The sequence below is a fragment of the Sander lucioperca genome, chromosome 9 (genome assembly GCF_008315115.2).
Source record: "Sander lucioperca isolate FBNREF2018 chromosome 9, SLUC_FBN_1.2, whole genome shotgun sequence".
Taxonomy (NCBI): domain Eukaryota; kingdom Metazoa; phylum Chordata; class Actinopteri; order Perciformes; family Percidae; genus Sander; species Sander lucioperca.
The window spans coordinates 35,666,771-35,680,285 of record NC_050181.1 but is presented as its reverse complement, the minus strand read 5'-3'; the positions used below and the strand labels follow the sequence as shown (position 1 = coordinate 35,680,285).

At 40.4% G+C, this 13,515-nt stretch overlaps 1 protein-coding gene and 1 long non-coding RNA gene across 2 annotated transcripts; both read left to right on the top strand.

The window, feature by feature from the left end:
* Window positions 1–2,470: 2,470 nt before the first annotated feature.
* On the top strand, window positions 2,471–5,134 carry LOC116037344 (inhibin beta C chain). The gene is made up of 2 exons (XM_031281221.2): window positions 2,471–3,328; window positions 3,872–5,134. The coding sequence occupies exons 1-2, from the start codon at window positions 2,980–2,982 to the stop codon at window positions 4,660–4,662; spliced, it is 1,140 nt and encodes a 379-aa protein (XP_031137081.1). The 5' UTR covers window positions 2,471–2,979; the 3' UTR covers window positions 4,663–5,134.
* Window positions 5,135–6,799: 1,665 nt separating this feature from the next.
* Window positions 6,800–7,133, top strand: LOC116037347. Its single transcript, XR_004101844.1, has 2 exons — window positions 6,800–6,962; window positions 6,998–7,133. It is a non-coding gene; the product is annotated as an uncharacterized LOC116037347 (long non-coding RNA).
* The last annotated feature ends 6,382 nt before the right edge of the window (window positions 7,134–13,515 follow it).

Below are 13,515 nucleotides of genomic sequence, written 5' to 3'. Positions count from 1 at the left end.
GCAAACAGAGCGGAAATACTGGGCGGAAATTAACTAAAACTTCTTCTTTGTTTTGTGGCGTGTTGCAACCATAAAATGACCTAAAACTTAATCGCAATTCATTATTTATTCGGCAAACGTTTCCATCAGCGTTTATCGCATAAGCCGTATATCGATCAAGATAAAATCCGATGAGACCGAACGTATTTCATTTGAGTCGATATTCATGAAATTCAATCGAATTTTACTGTTTCCATAAGGCATTTTTCATTCGATATCACTTAATTCGGATAAAAAACGTGTGGATGGAAACATAGCTACTGTCACCTTCAAATAAAGAGAAAAGCCCCAAAAAATAATCTTTAAAAAAAAGAAGAAGAAATGTAAAACAAGAACAAGCATCATTAATGGTTTTGAATACACCTGTGCTTTTCCTACTATGACATGTCAACATGTCTGCTGTGAAAAAGCCAGCGCCTCTGCTACCTCTGCTACCAGTGTGCATGATGAAATCCACTCTCATTATTCAGAAACTTCTCTTCCTCACGATGACAAAACAAGTCAGAGGTTTTTTTTTCCTCTCTGTCCCTCCCAAGCGACGAAATATATGAAAAGAGAAGGAGAAAGAGCCAGAAGAAGAGAGCACGAGTCGCACATGACAGTTTAAACGACCGTTTGCATGAGTCACTTCACACCTTTCACACACTTTCAACTTGCAATGTAGACTCACCTTGAAAAGCACATGACGGCTTCATCCCCTCAGTGACTCAGTGCTCAGAAATTCACACACACCAGCTTCTTTGGTAACTTCTTTACATGCTCAAATATTGTCCTGGCTTTTCATTCAGGACTATGTGACTACTGTGACAGGTGCAAGACCCTCTAAAAGCTCTGGTTCTTAACCATTTTGGCTTGTGACCATTTGTTTTACCCATTATGTAATGAAGGTCCTCTTCATAACTAATATTTTTCAACATTAGCATGCTGTAGCGCATTATGTTGCTGGTAAATTAAAGAAGGCACAAGCGCAAAGTTTAGAATGTTTATTAAAATATATTAACAATCTGTCTTGTGGATGTCGCAGCTGGTGTTGATTGGAGGCCGGCCGTGTTAAGGCTTTCCATTTAGGAGATTATTCTTCATGTTGTGACAGGTGGTAAAGCTCTGGTTCTTAACCATTTATGCTTGTGACCCTTTGTTTTACCCACCTATCGCAGGTTACTTATACAGTCTGTCTGAGCTGACCAAAGAGTGATGTTCCCTTCTCAGTTTGTTTCATTTGAATACCTAAAGAGGAAGTATCTAGCATTTCACATGTAAAGAGAGAAAGTCTGTAAAAATAGCAAACATTTTGTGCAACAGAACTGTCACATTTCTCTTGAAACCCCCCTACACATATCACAGGAGCTTGGAATTATGACATTTTTCGGTAATGTCATTCAAATTTGCGTAAGCCATCACATAGTAAGTTTTACGGTTATGTGGTAATCGTTTTTATTGTTTTATTATATTACGATGTACATATTATCATTTAATTAGATTTGAATTGCTGTAACTCTCTAATGGCTTAACAGATTTACTATCTGGCTGCTGAAAAGTTATGTTCCACTTCCAAGCTCATAATTAGGCATAAATGCACTTTCATGGACATTTTCCATAAAATCTAATCTTCATCAGTCAGCAATCGCTTCTGCGGTCAGGGAATGCCCTCATGTGGAAAGAATAGGGTCAATGACACAGACGCCCATGAAACTATTACAGTAAGCGGTGCACTAACCCTATTTACTGATAGAAGCGAGGGCTTTCACGTGCTGATAACGCTCCACAGTGCAGACACAGCTGTAGCCTATCTTTAGCTCCGTCCCAACAATTGCAACAAACAAAAGAGCAGGTACGTTGCTTGTTTTTCAGTCTATTTTAATCATAAAGAGAGAGCGCTGACAAGCTCCTTACATCAATGGTTTTCAAAGTGGGGTGCTCTTTAAAGTTTGGGAACCACTGCCTACCATCACATTCATGATGATGCTGCAATAAAAAAAAAAACTGAGATAACTGACTTTGTTGTTGAAGCTCCAGACAGTTCCCTTCTTTCAACATACAACTTCCTTATCTAGTCTTTTTTTTTTCTTTACTTTACTTTGCATTTCCTCTGTGGGCTTGTCTAAGGAGAGAGAGGTAACACACAGATAGTTTACTCTTTCCACTTTTTCTGTCTTTGTTTATTGTATGTTGTCACAGACAGCTGATAGAAATGTACATGGCAAAGCTGGGCTGTTGTCATAGTGGCTTGCAGTCTTTGGCAGGAAGGTAGTCTATAGCATTTGGAGATGGGCCTTCCCAGGTTTCAGCGTCTAGTCAGCGAGTGAACAAGACTCTAAATGCCTCTTTGGTCTGTACCTGTTCCTGACCTCTGACCATACTTGGCACAGATTTGCAAGGGAACAGAGAGACAGCCTTATATGGATCAATGAACTATCACATTATCATTATTAACCCTGGGGGAGCTAATGTAATTCCCCATTGTCTGCCTCCTTAGAACTAGTAACTGTAAGACATATGGCCATTTATTTGATTAAGTGACGCGTAACTGGACAATCATGGTGACGTAGAATGCTGAGGTACACACTATGTACTCGTGACGAAACCAAATCTAATCCAGAAATCCCTTTATTTTATGTCTCTCCTATCTCTAATGTGTCTGCCCTCTAATTGATGTGCTAATAAAACTGGAAAAAAGCTGTAAATGTTGACATTAATGGCACAGATTTCTAATTTCATAAGTCACGTGCTGTTAACACATAATACTATGCTGCAAAATGTTGCCACATCATGACATATGGCCCTAGCTGAGCCCATCAAAGGCTCACCTGACTAACCAGGGGTGTGGCAACACAGAAGCTCTATAAATAAAAGCATGTCAAGAATTTCATTCATAACTTGGACAAACCCCATCCACTGAGCTGCAGCACTCTCAAACCAGACCTACCTGGCAGGATCACCATGCTCAGACCACGCACACTTCAGCAGCTCATCTCTTGCACGCTGTTGCTCCTCGCCTCCCTCTCCAGCTCAGGGGAGAGCCGGCCTCACGTGGCCCACCAAGGCACACCTGAGGTGGACAGAACGGACAGCCACAGGGTCCTGCTTCTGGAGGCGGTGAAGACGGGGATCCTCGGCTCGTTGGGTATGGACAGGGAGCCCAGGCTAACTCAAAAAGCCTCGGAGGAAGAGCTGAGAAAGATGTATCAACTCTACAGGGAAAAACAGAGAGAGATGAGAGGAAATTCCAGCCAGCCGATGAGGGAAACCTGGCAATCCACCATGTCTACTGTGCTCTTTCCAGCTACAGGTGAGATACAGTATTTGTTAGACAGGGACACATCAGGAAGACACTGAGGCCTAATTTAATCATTGTCACGCTTAAATGACTGATGTGAATAGCCAATTTGGAAAGTTTGAGTGGGAGTAGGAAAGAACGTTACATGACGAGGTGCAGACAAAAGCTTTTGTGCCGTTGTGGTTGTAAATAACTCTTCTCCCTGGAATTTTTCTGTGCAGAGTTTGAACGTATGCGAATGGTTGGAAATAGAATCAAACAGTCCTGTAAACAAAGCAAACACATTCCTACAAGCTTTTAGAAATCATGAGCGTGACAGACACACCTCGTACTTGATGTTGCACTTAAACATGTTTTTATCTGTCAATGTCATCAATGATAAGCCAAATGATGACTTTGAGAGCATTGGAATTCAAATTAAAAGTACATGATTTTAAAAATGTTATCTTTGTTTTTCCGCTCTCAGTCATTCCAGATGTTCCCTACTCGGTCAAATCATTGTAGGATGTTGTCAACTTTGGTTCTAATTAAGCTTTTTTTTTTTTCACGTTTTAGTGGAGCCAATGAAAGTGGTTGGGAGGGGAGCACACCCACAACGCATGTATTGGTACAGAGCTGTTTTCCACAAGACCCCCAATATCCAGACTGAACTGACACTAGCTCGAGCCGAGCTGAAGATTTCCAGGCAGATTTTAAATAAACCCACCTCAGTTCAGCCTGAGGCAAGACGAGAAATTAAAGTTAAAGTCAACCGGATGAAGCCGATGAACTCTGCTGCATGGACACATGGAGACTCTCCAGTGAGTGCCAACGCGTCACGCACTCAAGACGTGGTGCTGGACATCAGCCCTGAGGTGGAGAGGTGGATGAAGACTAATGGTGGAGAGGCACTGTTAGTGGATGTTGGGACAGCTGTGGGTGACAAAGATGCCCTCAGGGCAAATCCGAGCATTTCTCTGGAGTTAGGCCTCACGCAGCCCAAACCAGCCGGGAAGACGAGGCTGCCTCGCTCCAACAAGGAGGACGTCTGCGATGAGCGAGGATGGTGCTGCCGGAAGTCTGTCACTGTGTCCTTTAGAGACATTGGCTGGACGGACTGGGTGGTGGCCCCAACTGAGTACACAATGCATTTCTGCGATGGCACCTGCCCCCACAACTACAAGCCTGCAAGCATGCACACGCAGGTGAAGTCTCGGCTGCATCAGATTACCAAAGGAGGGTCACCTCGCCCCTGCTGCGTGCCGGCCGCCTATGAGCCCATGGTCCTCATGCACTATGACAGTAAGGGAAAGTTGAAGCTGACTCCCTTCAACGACTTTATTGTCAGTAAATGTCACTGTGCCTGAGGAACTGTCCTTGAAAAAAATGCCACATGCTGATTATGCTCTCAAAGGATCATGTATCACAGCTGCATAAATTGGTGTTTTTCACTGGTTAACTCAATTAAAATTGCAACTTTATTTTGAAGAAAAACACGTTACTGCTGCACAGAGTTTTGTATTGCATTGTGGATCAAGCAATGAATCTGTTCATTCATAGTTTTATTTATTTAAAGTTCTATTTATGGTCCTAAAGTTATAAGTTTTGGGGTTTTATTATTGTTGTTTTATGTTACAGCATATTTTAGTACCATTCAATGTCATTGTCACTTGTTTATTTAAAGCACTGTATTGTTTTAAGAGGCACATGGTTTAGATATATTTTGTTTGTCGTCTTACACATTTCAATAATTAAATATGAAGACCTAAATAAATGTTCTGATTTATTCACACTGAACTGTTGCACTTGAATATATCAACATGTACATTTCATAATAAACACAACAGCATAATCATACTGTACGTGTCATTCATCCAAAGAGATCCTATCACCCGCTGTAGATCACAAAGGTCACGGTGTGCCAGGTGAATCAGCATATAAAGATATGATAACTTCTATCTCCCGTTATTGACCTTGGCCTTGACCGGCTAATAAGGAACCAACATAACATAACAACACAATCACTAGTTTCATTTAAAAAGGCAAAAGAGTAAAAAATAAAGCAGCTTGCTGTGTAAACTCCAGACTGCTCAGATTGCATATCAACGACGATACTGTAAATACATTTTCATTATAGATTATCAACGCTTGTGATATTTACCTTCAAGTGCTCTTGAGATAAGTTATTAGAAAAAAAGAACAAACGATTATGTGAGATATCCTACGATAAGTATATGATCGCCAAGACAAGAAAAAGTTATTCAAATTAGAAAAAGAGCTCGTGAGTGGAGCTTAAAACATGCCAAAGTGCAACTTAAGGGTTTGGTAATAAACAGTGCACTATGTTGAAGTGTGATATTACACTATTAAGTGTGATATTACGATATTAAGTGTGATATTACAGTACGTGAGTCAACTGAAGTGAACTGAATTTGGTAGTAAGTTCCCCTAAAATGTTTACAGTTTAATTACTCTAAGCAGTGACACCACCACCCCTAATGAGTTCTTAATAGTTTTTTTTTTTTTTTTTTATCTTTGCGTGGATAAAGGTCACCTGAATATGAGCATGTGTTGTTGTACAATTAATAAAGTAGATGTATTAAAGAGTGGGGCGTATTGAGTGACCCTGGGCGACTGAATAAATAGGCAGATGAATAAATAGGCGATTAATCAGAGCTGCAGACACAAATGCTAACTGTAATTACTTTTCTTAAGGTATAAATTCAGACCTGTGCCCAGAAACAGCTCACTCACCTCTTTGTTTTTATCCTGTTACTGTTTGTTTCAGGGATGACATTCTCGGTTGATACACAACTGTGGGTGGATGTAAAGGTCTTCAATCTTAGATTCTGAAAGGTCCTGAGTTGCAGTACCACCCAAAGTATACACGTATAAAAGAATTAGGGACAGTGTTTATCAAGGACCTTCTGTGTGTATAATCTAAGATAGACAGCATGAACTCATTAACCTCTGGTATTTGGCTTTCTCCTGGTTTTAATTCTCACGTATAGCCTTCCCGGAAAACTATTACTGAATTTAATTCCAGGATGACAAAAAAATGTTAGCAAAGAGTGAGTCCCGGTCTGTAAACCTCCCTGCCAGTCTCTTGTCACTAGCCGCCCAGAGAAGCACAAATCACACCTCTACATTTGGACAAAGCTTGATGTCTTTCTCTCTCCACCCTCATACGATCTTTTAAGCAATAAGACGATAAATCTTGGTCTCATCTATGCGAAACGTTTTCACATCCTCTCTGTGTGTCTCTTCTGAAAAACGAATGGCCCACAAAACCCCTAAAGCGCTGACTTTTGCATGTTTTGCAAGTCTTGTTGACTGTGTGCTGTGTGCGAGAACCATGCTTTGCCATGACTTTTGGCACACCCATGTGCATTTTTGAGTATGTCTTGCCTGCATTTGCAGTATTTTATGGATATTCAAGCAATTATTTTGGTCTATTCTCACATTTTTTTCTAAAACGTAAGACACAGAACAGGTGGCTATTAGCTCAAGACTTTTAATAAGGAAACATCATAGTTCAAATTAAAATACAATTACAAAATGTTCTAAATATTGTGTTATGCGTTTCATCTTCATAAACTTAACCCAGATAATAAAACCCTCCAAATTAGTACATGATACATTTACATTTTTTAAATGTAATAAAAATGTATAAAACATTTCTATGGTGACCGTACAGAGCAGAAATCAGTGATGCAGCTGTTGTAAACAGAGGCCTCCTATGACAAACTTTGAGGCTGATAAATATTCAAAATGTGTTAATTGTAAAAAGTTTATTGGCATACATAAGTGCAATCTTTACCAACTTCCAACTTAACCACACAAGTGTGAAGAAATGGTCCCACTTCTGCTCTCTAAAAGTCAAAATGGAAAGTGATTCAACGGAAATTCCAGACGTATCAAGAGAAAACCGTGAAACAAACATATCTTATAAGAAAATTAAAATAATTGATTAACTTGGATTGTTGTCACCAAAGTGATAATTTGCAGTACAAAGTGTCCAATATGATCTTAAATGAACTGTGCCAATAAGATATATCTATAAAATATACCGTATGTGGGTGTACTTATATCCAGACACTACAGACAAGGCAGTATTTGTTTTTGTTTACAGTTCAGCTGTGTCAAAAGCAGCAGTTTTGTAAAAAAAAAAAATGAAAATTGATATGGTGAGCAATGAATAGAGAGAGATGTGTCCTATAATGAATCTGGCACGATATACACGTCTTCTTCCTGGCATTCTGGGAGGATGGAGAGGTTGCACGCTGGATCATTGCAGTATATTGCATCATCTTGTGAATCACACTGCAAGTACACATCCTCTTCCGGTTCAGGTTCAGGTTCAGGTTCAGGTGGCGCCCTGCGCAGAAACAATAATATATCAAGTGTAGCAGATAATGAAAGGACTTTTTTTTCTGATGTAAAAACCATTGTGACGCAAGGTACATATTATGTAAACTGTGTGGATTTCTCTTTCCCAGTTTCTATTCTTGCATGGAGAAAAAAACTCCTGCACTGAGTCATCAGCTGGCACGTTTGATTAATAGACTTTGAATCGTAAGAAACAGAAGAAGAGATCACCACCAACAGACACCAGCCAAATTGTGTGCCAATATTTAACAGGAGTGTGCAAAATGGGGAAATTTAAACCACACGCATGCTCGCACGCACGCAGGCACACACACACACACACACACACACTGTTTCCGTTGTGGCTTCTTTCTGGACAGCTGCTGAAAGTGTGAAAATAAAGTAGTACAAAGTACAGCTTACTTTCTCTTGTTTACTGCAGGCCTCTTGTGTTCAGTAGTCCGAGCTGTCAAGTTTTCATAAATAGGCGCCTCTCCTGTTGACTGTTCTCTGTTCATATCGGTGTACTGATTGGAATCCTCTTGTGATGTCTCTCTATAGTCCTCATTTTTCTGGCTTCTTGTTTGTGCAAACTGCAGCATATTCCTCATTTTACTGTGGTATTTGTACACGATTACACCAGCTACGATCACGAGCAATAGGAAGAAGAACGTCAGCCCAACAGCCAGACCTACTGTGGAGCTGGTGGCTGGACATGGGGCCGTGTCGTTTCCAGGGATGCAAGTGTTATCGATAATCATGATCTGAAAGTATGAAAGGTACCGAATGAAAGTGAGTGACTGCATGGCATTGCTCAAGCTGCTATAGGCTATATAGTCATTTGTAAAAATTCATATTTCTGGATTATTTCTTCAAAAGTTTTTAGTTGTGTAGTATTGCTTATTCTTATTCAAAAAGGTCTCTACATAAATAAAAACATATACAGTTTGCTTCATGATAAGAGTTATCCAAGAAGTCTTATCACATAAAAAATAGAAAAGGTTAAAATAGGTTAAAAAAAAAAAGTTAAGTTAAAAAAGGTTCAAAGAAAAAGGTTTAAAATAATCAAATTGAATTTAAAAAAAAATGATTAAACTTTACCATTTTTATGTCAAAGTGTAGGTCAATAAAAACAGTGAACGTACCATACAAGGCTCCAACGTTGTTAGAGTCAAGGTCTGAGTCTTGAGTGAAGTCATGTAGTTTGTCTTTCACAACTCACACTTGCAACAGTGAAGTTCCCTTTTTATCGAAATTTATGGAACTGGACAATGAATATGCTGAAACTAGAAGATTTCCTGTAAAAGCTCTTTCTGAAAATAAACAGCTGCTGACTGGAGCTAAATTAATGTTATATTAAACCATGTGACTCAATAGACACATTTTCACTCAGAGCACTGAAATAGATCTAAGTGGAGCTTGAGTGGAGCCTGAAGACATCAAAGTATCTGGTTTTACACGGGGAAAGAAAGCTAAAATAAACACAATTTAATGGCGAAAAATGTTGGGTTTTTTTTCTAACTTGTATCTAACATTTCACAACCCCTCAGATTAATCTTGTGAACCTTCAGGTTGGAAACCACTGCCCTACAGTGCTCATTCATTGGTATTATTTGGCAAAAAAAATTTGGTTGTAGTTGACTGTGAACAGTAAAACAAGTTTTGGCTAAATTAGTATTTCTTACTTTTTTTTCTTTGGTTCAAACGTCTCAAATTGGCCCAAAAACAGTTACTTTATTAAGAGTTGTGTAATTATATTCATCGTGTGTGTCATAGTTTCTTGCTTCATTAATGCTGTAAACGTTGCGGAGTTTATGTTTGTTGTTTTGTTTATTATCCCAATAAACACACATGGATTAAAACAAGCTCAAGTTCATCCAAAGTTTAAGTAGTGCTATATCTCATCTGCATGCCAATCAAACTACATTAATAAATGATACGAGATAATGTCATGGCACTGATAAAGTGCCACAACCCCTATCATGTGTGCGTGCGCACACACACACACACACACACACACACACACACACACACACACACACACACACACACACACACACACACACACTGGTTCAACAGGACTTTCACTTTCAATCCCCACATGCAGACTATAGGCTCATATTGTTACATAACTTTTGGACTATAATTCCCACCATACAGTATATGATCTGCAGAATTTGAACTGTAAACTAATGGTTGAAATTGGTGACTTGAACCATCGGTGCCTGGTTGTTTTCTCACTGTTGGTTAACAAAAGTCACACACGTGAGGGTGTCAGGTGGTGATCTTGTATCTCACACCACACAACAGTAATAAAAGAAGCAGGATAGATAGGCGTCCTATTGTCGGTCCATCTGTCAGCTGAACTCCTCACTGAACCTTCATATCAAGCCAATACTATGACAGAGGTGCCTGCTCTATTGCTTTATGTTTTTGACTGGATCCTTGGGTGTTTAAAAAAAGGGCTATATTTATTTAATCAGAAGATAATTCATATCTGGCTCTTGTACTGTATATTTTATATAGACTAGATAGGGTTAACATTATGATTTGGGACAGAGGAACAAATTTGACTAATGTCGGTGACACAGGAGTGTTGCTATGTTTAGGAGAAAAGCGTGAATTTGGGTTTTCTGAACACAGAAACAAGGTTTGTATACACATGAAAATGGAAATGGTAACATTATGTGCTCGCGGTGAAGAATAGTCAACAATGAGCTTTGTACTCTCTGCTTTTGGTAGCTCAAATGCATTCACTCCATAGCGCAATACATCCATTTTCTTTTTCTTCTAACAACCTCCTGTACACCACAAATAAGATTTATGAAAACCAAAGTGGCTGAAAATTGTGGTTTAGTGCACACAAAAAAAGACAAAAACCAAAAGGAGAGACTTTCAGGTTTAACTGAGAAAGTGAAGTGAAAGTTTCCCTCTCTGCTGCTGCTAACTCAAGCCTCTGAGATGCTGCTGCTAATGTTAGTGAAGCGTGTTTGAATAGAAGATATGGTTAAGGACAGCTGCATAACATAACATTTTCCTCAACTTCAAGGCTCCTCCCCCCCCCACAGACGCCTTCCCTGCACCTGCCCTGAAGTCGCTCCCTTTTCTATGTTACCATGGTTACTTTACAACCAAATTACACTCGCCTGGCAGGTGAAACAGCTCCACTGCACCTTCAGTGCCTGTAAAAGAAAAGAAAAAAGAAACAATCATTGTAGGTGTGGCGTTCGGACTCAGCAAAACAAAAACCTTGGGATGTTGTATGTGTTGTTAGGAATTTGAATATGCGTGTGTTGTTTTTACTGAGCCTGATATATTATCACAGCTATATTAAAGCTCACAGGCCTCCCTCTTGCTGTTGTATGGCAGACAGTCTGCTGCTGCTGAAAGTGGAACTCCCACTGCAGTGAGGAAACAAGAACGTACACGCAAATGTGAGGAATAATTTATCATATAATTCCTTGGAGGAAAGGCTTAACAGATATGTGACAGAAATACCTCTTTCTCTCTCACCTAAGAGCTAATTTTGTCTCTATGTGAGTAAGTCTATTCACCTTTTGAATCTATTCATCTGTAAAGTGGATGGGGGGGGAGGGGGGGGGGGGTGGTGGAAGAGGAGAGATGCTGTTGTGACAGTTTTTATCTTCAGTCAGCAGGGGTGCACATACAAGGCAGACATTGCCACTTTCTGGCCTAAGACTTCATGTCACAAATATTTGGGGCGAACCCAGACAAGGAAGGTAAATTATTTTCCAAAAATAAAAAAAGGCAAGTGAGCTGAATTTAGGTTTATAATTAAACACATCCCCAATTTCCTCACAAGCCCCCCTAGGTGCATACAAAGTTGACAGAATACACCATCTGGTGCCACTAATAATCGTGTTCTAACAGACACTGGGTGAGATTATCACCTTCAGTGACTAAAAAAAAAAAAAGTGAAATTTGCGGTTGTTCCGCAGTCCAGATGTGCGGTGTGCCTCCACTACACCCCCGCGCAGCGACGTGAGCACGTAAAAAGCTTCACCGAGGCAGCTGGGTCAAGTCGGCCAGAGACAACCGTGTAGATACCGGAAACTAGATCTTGGCTTCAAAATAAAAGTATGCCTTTTGACAAAAAAAAGAAGAAAGAAGCTAATTCAGTTTTAGCTTTAGTCGGGAACAAAAAATGCTATTAGCTATTGGTTGACTAAGTAGCCTAATAACATATTCGACAGACAACTGGTCAGCTGCAGTGTTGATAGGCGTATTTCAATCTTTTACCAATACCTGTATTTGCTAGCCTGGTCCTACCAGACTCTGGTACAGTTCATTTGTACAGAGAGTCTGGCCACTCTCCATTGACAAGTGTTAACTTCCATGAAGACGGGTACTCTGTTGAAGTTTAAAACTATTGGATCTGCCCAGAGCCACTCTGGATCTGCCATAACCAATCGCTAACGTTTGGTCGTGACGTATGTCATGTGCATGTGCAACAAGAGGGGAGACCGACAACTATCAGCTTATATTTAGCATTAGCATCGCTAGTGTTAGCCTTAGCCAACTCCTTCACCACTAACGGAGCGAGCTGGAAAATCTAACTTTTCCTGAACCCACTGGGGAGGAGGGCCACAACATCATGGCCACCAACAAAACTCAGCAAAGATTGTTCTTGCTCGGGCTTTAAATTCTGGATATTCGGCAGCGTTGCTTGCAGTTCGTTTGCTCGCATCTTTCTAGCACACGTCCTCAACGTCATCGTTCTCAGCCACTCCCTCTGTTTACTGATTGGACCGCCAAATATTTGGCCGGAGAAAACCCAAGAATATACCTCAAATCCAGACGGAGTACTGAAGGGAAATGAAAATTGAGTGGAAGTATGTAGGAGGGCAGAGCCAGGCTATGTATTTGCTAGGCACATACTATATCCACGACCTCCCACTTCACTTTTTTTCCGCCGGATGTCGGTTACCTTCTGTTTTGTTTGTGTTGTAATTTTAAACTCTGGTGGATTTGTAAGTAATTGGTATTGGTATGGTAAATCCAGACAGCTAGCTAGACTATCTGTCCAATCTGAGTTTTCTGTTGCACGACTAAAACAACTTTTGAACGTACACATGTTCCACCAAAACAAGTTCCTTCCAGAGGCTATTTTGCAGGGGCACCGTGCTTAGCTCCGCCCTAAATGTGATTGGTTTAAAGAAATGCCAATAAACCACAGCACGTTTTTCTCCCATTCAGGAAACAACACAATGGTACACAACGAGCAGAGGTGGAAAGAGTACTTTTTTGTGCTATAAGTAAAAGTAGACTACTGGTACTTAGAACTACATGAAGCAGGTAATTAAAAAAAAATCCGGCTCCTCTGGCACCACCTACAGCCTGTAGTGTGATTTGCAAAAATCCACAGCTCCCTGTTCAGATGCACCAATCAGGGCCAGGGGGGGTGTCTAACTGCGTGTCAAACACTGCTCATGCACATGCATTCATTCTCCATTGTGGGGGGAGGGGCTTAGGAGACCGTTTTGGGCTTTAGCAGAAAGGGGGGAGGGACTGAGAAGTTGTCGATGTTCAAATTTTTTGGATAAGTCCTGGATCTTCGCACTCCTACCTACAACACCTTTAAAATGTACATGTCCATTCATTTTAACTATGCCGAAGGTACAACAATGCTAATCATAACCCGTAAGGACGTGATCCTTAATTTGATTGCATTGTTGTGCAATGTTCACTAAATACTAGGCCCATTCGGCCCATCGTTCTGCACTCACTCAACGTAAACATTTAGGCTACAACGTATATCTCTTCTGGAGTGTCAGCTCTATCAAGCTGTGCCCTCCTGCAGCCGGAGACACTCCTGCAGCTTCTTCTCGGCT

Excerpts from the sequence above, each read along its gene's own strand:
- LOC116037344 (XM_031281221.2), top strand. The coding sequence starts at position 2,980 with ATGCTCAGACCACGCACACTTCAGCAGCTCATCTCTTGCACGCTGTTG. Across the intron at positions 3,329-3,871 it reads TGTGCTCTTTCCAGCTACAG|TGGAGCCAATGAAAGTGGTT; the intron begins GTGAGATACAGT and ends TTCACGTTTTAG.